Source organism: Exserohilum turcica (genome assembly GCF_000359705.1).
Source record: "Exserohilum turcica Et28A unplaced genomic scaffold SETTUscaffold_8, whole genome shotgun sequence".
Classification (NCBI taxonomy): domain Eukaryota; kingdom Fungi; phylum Ascomycota; class Dothideomycetes; order Pleosporales; family Pleosporaceae; genus Exserohilum; species Exserohilum turcicum.
The window spans coordinates 1,883,994-1,894,275 of NW_007360299.1; the positions used below are offsets into that span (position 1 = coordinate 1,883,994).

A 10,282-nucleotide genomic window follows, 5' to 3' on the forward strand; every position below is an offset into this window, starting at 1 on the left:
AAGTGTGCCGCATGCTTGGAGAAGGTGATGTACCTCTTATTGCGAGAATAGGGAATACCGTTAATTCAGAGTTTGAAATTTTTGCTGAAGAACAATTTTTCCGGAGTGGTCGCTTCGGCCGTGGCTCGGCACCTTGCGGTTTTAGGAAGCGGCGACGATGGTGGATCTCGACTTGGACGCGCCGTTGACAAGCGCCGGGGTCTTGTTATATTGCCCATCTGCAGGTGTTGGCCTCGTGCTTGTATGTGCCGTGTGCGCCCTTTTCCCTGTGTAGCCCTCGTCGGCAAGGGCGGAGGGGAAACTCTCGTACCTTGGTGGATGGCATCTGAAGATTCAGCATGCGAAGCGAGAAAATTACATGGTGAGTACGGATATAAGCAAACTATGGTTTACCCAGGGTACAGGGTACAGGGTACAGGGCACGGGGTACAAGGTTAGTCGGCCGTGGCGTGGATGCTGCGACTACATGTTGTCGGCTGGTGCAGTGTGTGAGGCGAAAGGAGGTGGAGATGCAAAAGTCAAGATGCGGCCTGATGGGTTGATAAATGCATTTGCTATCCGTCCTTTGACTCACCCAGTCTTGAGAGACGGTGAATTCCGGCCAGAATCGACTGCGCATGGTCCGTGCGCCAACCCAAGAATGGTCTCACCAAAGCTCGTCATGGCCATGCATCGTAAACGACAGTCGACATTAGAAATATTCAATCGACTACATATACCGTCTTGACATTCGTGAAGCGCCTGCAACACCGTCCCAGTCAACGCCAATCCGCCTGCTTTTGCTGTGTCATGTACACATGTATGTGTCTAGAGGGCCTCGGCAGCCGCCTTTGCCTTTTCAACCCTCGCGCGCTTTCGGCGCAGGTTCTCAGCCTCCGTGTCGCGCTTGTTCTCGCCGTATTCGATGCGCTTCAGCAGCTTGCGCTTCTTGTTCGACAGCATCATCTTTTGCCTCTCGCGCTCCTCCTCTTGCTCGCGCCTCTTCTTGTCCGCCTTCTTGCGGATGGCTGCATTCTGCTCCTTCTTGGTCGGCTTCTTGACCTCGAGCTTCTTGCCCGTGGCCTCAGCCTCCAACTCGCGCTGGTGCTGGAGACGAGCAGCCTCGCCCTCGGAAATGTCCGACTCGGCATCAGAGTCGAAGCCGTCAAAGTCATCGCCCGCGTCACCGTCCTCCTCTGACTCATCGTCGTCACTGTCATCCTCGGAATCGGCCACATCCATGCCCTCGCCAACTTCAACCGAACCCTCTCGGTCGACAATGGCCTCCATATCCTCGTCGCCGTCTACATCAAACGTCGCCTCCTCATCGCCTTCGTCTTCAAACGCCTCAGCCTCACCCTCGGGCTGTTGCGCCGTAAGAGGCAGGTTGGGGTCGTACTCGCCCTTCTTGGGCTTCACCCATGGGCTCAGATGTGGGGGCAGATCGGCACCCGGGGAGTAATGGTCAGGACGCAGCAGCTTGCTCTGGTTGATGCAGTCCCACACCCATTGCGGCTGGACATAGGTGCGGCCGGGCATCATTGAATATGGCCACTGGGCTTTGGGAGCAGCAGCCCCGCCATTCTGAGTTTCAGCAACCTCCGGGGCAGGTGCTCCGTTTGACAAGGCTGGACGGTCGACAATCTGATGTGTGATGTTGGGGTCCGACTCGTTGGTGGTAAAGGCGCCGTCGCCTAGTGTGCCGTCCCAACCAACGCGCTTGCAGCCAAAAGCCTTGAGTATGAACTCGAGCGGTCCTCTGGGTGTCTCTCGCGAGAGATAAAACGTAAATGGAGCGAAAAGAGAGGCGACCTCGGCGCTGCTTGCTTGCGGCTGGGGCAGGACATCGGCGTCGGGTGCAGTCGGCTCGAACTTGTCAATCTCTTCGTTGGCCTCGTAGTCGCCGTCGTCTTCTTCGTCTTCGCTGCGCTTGGCTACAGCGGTTGTGTCCTGCGCATCCTCGTCATCTGGCATTGCAGCAATCTGGTCGGCGATGGCCTGTGCCTCTGGGTTGATCTTGGCATTCTCAGCGTGTCCATTTGCGGAGCTGGTTGTGGCATTGGCCTTGGCTTGGAGTTGGAAGGCAGAGAGCTCACCACCCTGCTCGTCGCTCTTGGCATTGAACTTGGGTGGGTACACGAGGCCAATGGACGTGTACAGGCGGTAGTTGACAAAGCCGAGAAGAGTGGTGTAGAACTCGACAAATGTGCCCATGATCCTGAAGTCAATATCGCCGCCGGTTCGCTGGACGAAGCGGTATGGCACCAGCCAGAGAATGTCTTGGCCTTGGATGGTGGCCTGGTAGTAGATGCCCTTGATGGAGAGGAACGACTTGCGCAGGGAGTGCGACGTGATGACATAGTGCTCGAACTCGCGCGTCAGGCGCTGGCAGAGGGCAATCGTCTTTGCGGGAATGTGCTCGCTCGAGGGCAGGTTGGCGAAGAGAAACAGCATGGAGAGGGCGTCGTCGAGATCGCGCAGGGCGTCGACAAAGGTTGGGTAGCGCTCCTTGATGATGTGATCGAGCTTGACCTTGGGCATGAGGTTCTTCTCCAGGCGCGAGGCATCGCCCGCCTCGCCGCGGCCGAGGGCGCGGCCAATCTTCTTTGCGACGGCCTTGTGCTCGCGGAACTTGGCCAGCAGCGGCTCATGGAGCAGGTACTGGATGTCCTTTGTGTAGTAAAAGGTGGTGGCGGCCGTGGAGCCGCGGGCGACCTTCTTCTTGTTGCGAGGCTCGCGGGGGTAGATGCCCTTGAAGATGCATAGGCGGCGGAAGTCTGGCAGAGAGATCTGAAGCTTCTTGACGGCGCGCGTGCGGGTGATGTAGTTTTTGGCCGCACCCGAGGTGCCTGTGGACTGGATCAGCATGCATGTGGTGGGATTGGCGAGTTGCGCGGGGACGGACCTTTCTTCTTGCTACGGCCGGCCATGGTGGATCTGGGGGGGTGAAAGTCGGTGCAGGTCGTGATGCAACTTTTGGCGGGCGCAAAAAAGTTCGAGATGCGGCCGGCTAGTGGACAGGGATGCGCCGTTAGCGCGCCGGCGCCGACAAGGGTCCGCCGCCGTGCATGTTGCCAGAACATCACCACCACCACCATCACCATCACGACGCCGCCGCCGCCGCCGCCGCCACAGAGGCCATGGAGCCCAGCTCGTGACTCTGCCCACCCCGCAGCCCGCTCGCCATGGCCATTGACAGGCGGCAGAAACTGCTGCTCTTCGGAGCAGCCGCCGCCGCCCGTCTGCTCCTCTTCACCGTCTTCCCCACGCTGCCCAGTCTCCTTGCTGGCCGCGTCGAGGTCTCCACGCCAGTGACGAGCTTCAAGAGACGTACGCCACGCCTGCCGCCACGGCGCCTGCGCGCTGCTTGCTGACACGACACAGTGCAAGAAGGCGTCTTCCTCTACACACACAATGTCTCGCCCTACGACGGCGGCGTCTACCACCAGGCGCCCCTCCTGCTGCCGCTGTTCGCCCTGCTGCCAGATGCCGCTGTAGCTCCGCTTGCCACCAACCTCTTCTTCACAGCCGTCGATTTGCTGAGCGCGAATGCACTGGCTCGCATCGCCGACACGGGCTTCGCTTCGGCCACGCGCCTGTTCGCCTCGCCGCGCAAAGACCTGCGATGGAGTAGTGCAGCCATTGCAGCCGGGTACGCAGTGCGCTTCGATCCATGACGCATGCGCTGACACATGACCAGCTTTCTGTTTAATCCCTTTACCGTTGCTACGTGCATTGCCCGCTCCACCTCGGCGCTGACCAACCTCTTCATCCTGACGGCCATGGCCAAGGCCTCGCACGGCGCGAGCTTCACATTCATTCTGGCCACGGCCTTTGCCTCGTACTTTGCCATGCACCCGATTCTCCTCTTCCCGCCCCTGATGGTCTTGCTATATGACGCGAAAGCGCTAAAGAACAAAACCACCCCACAAGTCTCGACGTTTGTCGTTGTGCATACCCTTGGTCTGGCCGTCGCAATTGGTGCCTTGTTGTTTGGCTCCGCCTTTCTGACCGGCTCCTGGGACTTTTTGTCGGCGACATACGGTGTGCGTCTTCTGCTGCCAGATCTGACGCCCAATGTGGGTCTGTGGTGGTACTTTTTTATTGAGATGTTCGACTCTTTCCGCGAGTTTTTCCTGGGCGTCTTTTGGCTGCATGCAGCCTCATACATGCCAGGCCTTACCATTCGCCTCCATAAGCAGCCTCTGTTTGTTGCTTGCGCCCTGACTGGCGTCTTTGCCATCTTTACCCCATACCCCAGCATAGCCGATGCTGGACTGTACCTATCGTTGGTGCCCATGTTCCGACATCTATTCCCTCGTAAGTGCCAAGCCAGGCCAGGACATGCGACCAGCCTACTGACTAAACCCTAGTTATGCGCTACACATTTTTAGCATCAGCGAGCATTCTGTATACCTCTTTCCTTGGCCCTGCCTTTTACCATCTGTGGGTATATGCCGGCTCGGGCAACGCAAATTTCTTCTATGCCATTACCCTGGTCTGGAGTCTGGGTCTTTCCATCATCTTGGGAGATTCAATGTATGCAGCTTTGAGGGACGAGCTAGATGTGGAACGTCCAGAGCTTCAAGGCAAGGAAGTTCGTCGGATATGAAAGCATCATTGTAGGCTACGCATCAACGTGCACACACGCGACAATAAAACTACATCATGTGCATTTCTGTTCCTCAGTTCAAGCTATGCAGTGCGTGCTGAGACTGGCCATGGTTGACGTCACCAACATGTCTCGGTTGCATGTAAAGCAAGACATCACCTTCACTCCTATCCATTAGGCAGACTCGTTCACTCGACTCGTTTCCTCACTAACTTGGAAAGTCCCTCTAAATGCGGGGTTAAGCGATCCCTTGTTGCCTAAGAAGACTCTCCCTAGGTGCTCTCACTGTGAACCTTAGCGCAACCAAAGCCTTACCTTCACTTCTCATTCTAACGTTCTTGGGCCTTCCATGTAACACCATATAAATAGGGTGCCTTCCCCTCTTTACCTCCATCTCCCCACCACTCCTCTGTCACAGCCTCGTCTTCTACTACCACCACTTCTTCATCTACCATCAACACCACCATCAACAACCATGCCTGGTATTAAAGAAGTCACTTTCTCCGCACGCGAAATGGAAGTGCTCGCACTGGCATGGCAGTGCATGGAGACGCCGCCCAAGGTACGTACACATCACCACCTATGATTCCCTTTTCCTTGTCCCCTTTGCAGCACTAATCCCACGCTCGAGCAGATCGACATGGTCAAGCTTGCTGCTCTGACGGGCTACACGCCTGGCAGCGCGAGCGTCACCCTCGGCAACATCAAGCGCAAGATTAAACTCGTGGGCGACTCGGCGGCTGCAGATGCGTCTGCGGCTAGTCTTCCTGCGCCTACTGCGCCTACGTCTACGCCGAGGAAGCGCAAGACCAAGAACCCGCTCGAGAACAAGTCGCCGACAAAGTCCGCCAAGAAGAGCAGCCCGGCTGCTGATGCTCGTTCGCCGTCTGCTTCTTCTTCTTCTTCTGCTGCTGCTGCTGCTGCTGCTCCTATGGACCCAGACGACGAGGATCTCGACGACGTTGTTGCAGTCAAGAAGGAGGAGCCCATGTTCTAAGCCGACATTTTGACTTGGCAATGGGTTTCTCGACGATATTGACATGGTAGATGCGTTCACTTCTGACAGTTCAACATCATCATGACGGAGAGCGTTTGGAGGAACCACGCACGGATATGGTCATGTATGGCTTTTCAAAGCCTTTCTTTTCTCAGCCGGAATTTGGAAATGTCATCTCCTTCTGCACTCGATGCATACTCAGAGACCATGCAAACAATCAGCCTTCATTACGCTAATAATATACACACCACATGGTTACCCATCACACCTTGATCTACATTGCGCCCTTGTTTGATTTTACACACGCCCCGCAATACCATTGCCTACTCAGAGCGCTGAAATAGCCTCGAGTAGTACATCCATGGCCCTCTCTCCCACTCCTTCCAGCCCCTCCCTGAGCGCCCACGAAACATCGCTCTGGAGACCCAGTGGCACATACACGCCACCCTCTTCCTTGTTTACCTCCATCCTCTCTCCCAGTCTACTTGTGTGTTCCCACGCTTTAGCCGCCTTCTCTGCATCTTCAATCACCTTGCTTGGAATGCCGCACATGGCAGCGCAGTGCATACCAAAGCTGCCCTCGGCAACGCCTTCTTCAAGCTTGTAGAGAAAGGTAATCGACTTGGACGCATCGTCGACGTGAATCCGCATACGCTTGTTTTGCACTTCGGGGTGGAACTCAAACTCCTTGGCTAGCGAGCGGTAGTGCGTCGCAAAGAAGCCCACGCAGCCGACCCTCGTTGCAATGTCGTGAAGGACGGCTTGTGCAACCGCCACACCATCGTAAGACGATGTGCCACGGCCGAGTTCATCGAGAATGACCAGCGACCTGGGCGTAGCTTCCGATAGAATTTTTTGCGTTTCCGAGAGCTCAACGAAAAAGGTAGACTGGGCGGCAAAAATGTTGTCGTTGGCTCCCAGACGAGACATGATGCGGTCGACGGGTGTGAGCCTGGCCGAAGTACACGGTAGGTAGCAGCCGACTTGGGCGAGGATGACAGCTATGCATGTCATGCGCAAGATGGTCGATTTACCCGCAGCGTTGGCGCCAGTAAGCAGGCTGATGTTGGAGGCATCACCGCCCAGCTTAATGTCATTGGGAATAAAGTCATCGACAGTGTTGAGCATGCACGGGTGGCGAAGCTCCTCAAATTCAACAACAGTGCGGTCACCCTCTACAAAGACAGGACGGCAACTGGGCTCTCCCAGCGAAGCAGACGCCTTTGCAAGACTAATGAGGCAGTCGAGCTGGGCAATGATCTTGACAGCCGCGAGCCAGGTCTTGTAGTCCTCGTCGAAGCGTTGGCAGAAGCGACTGGCAACCTCGCGAGTAATCTGACCATGAGTCTCTTGGGCTTCTTGCAATGCCCGGACCAGCTTCCGCAACTCGGGCGTGTAGTAGCGTGTGACCTTTGCTGTAGACGACATTTGGTCCCAGCTCTTTGGAACCTTGACCTTCTTTGGCACTTCCAACTGGTAGATTTCCTTTCCGAGGTGGTTGTAAATGATTGAGTTGGAACCGAGCTCTTTGCGTACGTTTTTCAACAGTGTCTCGAGATTAGCCTCGCAGTTGTCAATTTCTGCCTGGCTGTTATCATAATCTTCTTCAACACCAGCTTCAGGGATAAGAATGCCGTCCTTCCTTGCAGCAACACGGTCAAAAGCCGACTTCCACTTCTCGAGACACGCTGCAAGATCCGGCATTGACGAGATGAGCTGGCCAATAACACCCTCTCCATCGCTAAACTGCTTGAGCAAGCTGACAGTGTATTCAATTTGTTCAAAGCCCTCCAAGACCTTGAGGAAGTCTTGTGCCCGGCAACGGCCAGCATGTACACGTGAAATGAGGCGCTCAAGATCCGGCAGCTTACTCAATGAACCGCTAAAGTTCTCCATGATAGATGAGTCCTTGTTCAGAGCATCCACGGCATCAAGGCGGGCATTGATCTTCTGTGCGTCTGCCAACGGATGACAAACCCATTGCCGCAGCAACCGCTTGCCAAAAGGTGTGATGCACCGGTTCAACATGGCGAAGAGGGTACCTTCAGTCGCTCCGTCAAACGTGTTGGCGAATATCTCCAGGTTGATCAGGCTTTGCCCATCGAGCACCAGGCTAGTGGCTTTGCGAATGGGGTCGTACCACTGGATGTTGCCCAGCGTTACGAGATCGCGCTCAATCATCAATGTTCGCAGGTACTGGACAAGAGCGCCGAATGCGGACATGACCAGCTCTTTTTCGCGAGCTTCGCGTAAGACTGGTGGCCATGCCTCAATATTATCTCCTGTTTGCGACTCGAAGTAATTGCTAGCCTCGAGTTCTCGGATGGTGACATCAGCTGACCAAAATTCCTTGTTCAACTTCAACCAGTTCCAGATGGTTGTTGGCCCAGTGTTATTCTTCAAAATGCGCAGTGCCTTTGCAGAAACGCACGACTTTTCCAGGAGCAGCTCACCAGGCCTCATTTGTGCAATAAGGGTCTCGAACTTGGTCATGTCGACATCGTCGGTGAACTCGCAAAGTTGAAATTGTGCTGTTGCAGTATCGACAAACGCAATACCGAAAGCCGGCAAGTTATCCCGATCAATCTCTTTGATGGCCATGCAGTACGTCGACATCTCGCTTTGGAGCATGCCGGTGTCGACGAGGGTGCCGGACGTCAGGACAGTGGCCAGTTCTCGGCGAATGACCTCCTTGCCCTTCTTCTCCTGTTTCTTTGGGGTTTTGCCTTTGTCGTCACGTTCGCGCATCTCTTTACCAAGAGCAGATTCCATCTGGTCGACCCTAGCAACTTTGTAGCCAGCGGCAACAAACTGTGTCGCCCACATATCCAGGGAGGCTTCTGGCACACCAACCATCCTCATGTTGACACGATCGGTCAGCTTGAGATCGAAGAGCTGATGTCCAATTGACGCATCCTTCTCATAGAGCTCATAGAATTTTCCTTTCTTGAAGAAGACGACAGTGTCCCACCACTTGCTTTTAATCTCCCAATACTGCTTTTCAAAAGGCGAAAACTCACGCCACGCAGCGGGTGGGATGAACAATGTACGGGGATCGTAGTCAGGATGGTCGGGTGCATGGCGATCGGCGTCTTGCATGTTGGCTAGCCATGGATATCTTGCTTCTGGCTCAGAGGCAGAGGGCTTCGCTTTTGTCCTTACACTCATTTCCTTCTTCAGGGACGGAACTGCTTGTCGTGGCTTGAACACCGTGGGGTTCTCAGGGTCGTACACCCATTGTTGTGCTGTGGATGTGCTGGTCATGACGATGTCGCCTTCATCTTCATCGTCCTGATCTTTGAGAACTGGCGGTGATGATGCTGGCGAGGTTTTGGCGCGGGGCTTTGTAGATGTAGGACGTTTGCGTTTCTTGGACACAACTTCTTCCTCGGAATCATCGGGCACTATGAAGTCGTCTACATCATCTTCCTCGTCTTCAAGCATTGCCCTTTGCGTGGCAGCATCCAAGCCGAACTCGTCGTCGGAATCGTCGTCAACAACCACTCGCTGACGCTTTGTAGCCCGGCCTCTCGCGTTGTTTGCAATGGGACCCAGAACGTCGTCGTCTTCGTCGGACTCGGCATAGTTGACGGGCTTTCTGGCCTGATGGCAGATGTTAGCTGATGAATTACGGCCACGCAATGGTGTGTCTCGCGTACTTTGCGTGTCGGGCTGCTCGGGGTGATATCGGCAGGCTCTGGCAAAATAGAGTTAGTTGGTAGATTTAGCGGTCTGGCAGTCGAGGACGGACCATTCTCCTTATTTCTTCCTACCGTGAGCTCTCGGTCTTGTTTGATAGGGCTCGAGTAATCCGGGGCGTCGCTGCTGGGAACCGGGGTGATGGCCGCAGAGGGTTGGGTTAAGGCCTTTGTGGCAATTGTCGAAGTGGGTGTTTTTTGGGCTGGTGTGACATGGGACGGCGCGGGGCTTGGTGAATTGGTCGACTTCTTCTGGAAGAAACCTAGAATCGACCTCTGCCCCTTGGCGGACTGCGATGCAGACGCAGGCTGCTTCTTCTGTGACGGGCGAGGCGTTGCCATTTCGTTTCCTTCGACGCCGCGAGCCATTGTGCTGGTGACGTGTGGGTGTTGGGAGTGGCAATGGAAAGCGATATTCACGGTTGCGGCGGCCGGACTCTGGGGAAAGAGGGAACGCGTCGACGCGTCGCGCTAGTCTGCATTGGCTCGTTGATTGGCTTAACTAGCCCCACCACAAAGTGCGCGCGACCACAAAGTGCGCGCGCGCCTTACAACCACCTCAACCTCAACGCGTCGTATCCCCACCACCATGGCTAATATTGAGGCTGCGCTTGCAGCTATTAATGCCCTAGGACCTGATGAGCCTTTTTCGTATACAGATATTGCAAAAAAATATAGTGTTGTTCGATCTACGCTTACCCGAAGACACCAAGGCCTACACGCCTCACGCGCGATAGGTGGCCAAAAACGGCAGCTCCTCCACCCACAGCAGGAGCAGGCCCTAATCGCCTATATCAATCGACTAACAGATAGAGGCTTACCACCTACTCAGCCAATGATACGCAATTTTGCCTCACAGATCGCCAAGACTGAGGTTGGAGTACACTAGGCTAGTCGCTTCGTCCAGCGCTATCCTGATCAACTTACCTCAAGGTAGGCAAAAGGCCTTAATAACTGTCGCCACAAAGCAGATTCAAGAAGCAAATACAACCTCTA

At 55.1% G+C, this 10,282-nt stretch overlaps 4 protein-coding genes across 4 annotated transcripts; 2 read left to right on the forward strand and 2 right to left on the reverse strand.

Moving 5' to 3' along the window:
• Positions 1-608: 608 nt before the first annotated feature.
• Positions 609-2,909, reverse strand: SETTUDRAFT_123734 (uncharacterized protein; the record flags this gene model as incomplete). The annotated part of the gene is made up of 2 exons (XM_008032921.1): positions 609-2,828; positions 2,885-2,909. 2 exons carry the CDS (start codon positions 2,907-2,909, stop codon positions 808-810), a joined length of 2,046 nt encoding a protein of 681 aa, XP_008031112.1. The 3' UTR covers positions 609-807.
• Positions 2,910-3,145: 236 nt separating this feature from the next.
• Positions 3,146-4,620, forward strand: SETTUDRAFT_166106 (uncharacterized protein). Its single transcript, XM_008032922.1, has 4 exons — positions 3,146-3,309; positions 3,364-3,631; positions 3,680-4,299; positions 4,353-4,620. The coding sequence occupies exons 1-4, from the start codon at positions 3,165-3,167 to the stop codon at positions 4,589-4,591; spliced, it is 1,272 nt and encodes a 423-aa protein (XP_008031113.1). The 5' UTR covers positions 3,146-3,164; the 3' UTR covers positions 4,592-4,620.
• Positions 4,621-5,020: 400 nt separating this feature from the next.
• Positions 5,021-5,834, forward strand: SETTUDRAFT_181858 (uncharacterized protein). The gene is made up of 2 exons (XM_008032923.1): positions 5,021-5,153; positions 5,226-5,834. The coding sequence occupies exons 1-2, from the start codon at positions 5,067-5,069 to the stop codon at positions 5,586-5,588; spliced, it is 450 nt and encodes a 149-aa protein (XP_008031114.1). The 5' UTR covers positions 5,021-5,066; the 3' UTR covers positions 5,589-5,834.
• Positions 5,835-5,896: 62 nt separating this feature from the next.
• Positions 5,897-9,655, reverse strand: SETTUDRAFT_174378 (uncharacterized protein; the record flags this gene model as incomplete). The annotated part of the gene is made up of 3 exons (XM_008032924.1): positions 5,897-9,191; positions 9,248-9,285; positions 9,340-9,655. 3 exons carry the CDS (start codon positions 9,653-9,655, stop codon positions 5,916-5,918), a joined length of 3,630 nt encoding a protein of 1,209 aa, XP_008031115.1. The 3' UTR covers positions 5,897-5,915.
• Between the last annotated feature and the right edge of the window lie 627 nt (positions 9,656-10,282).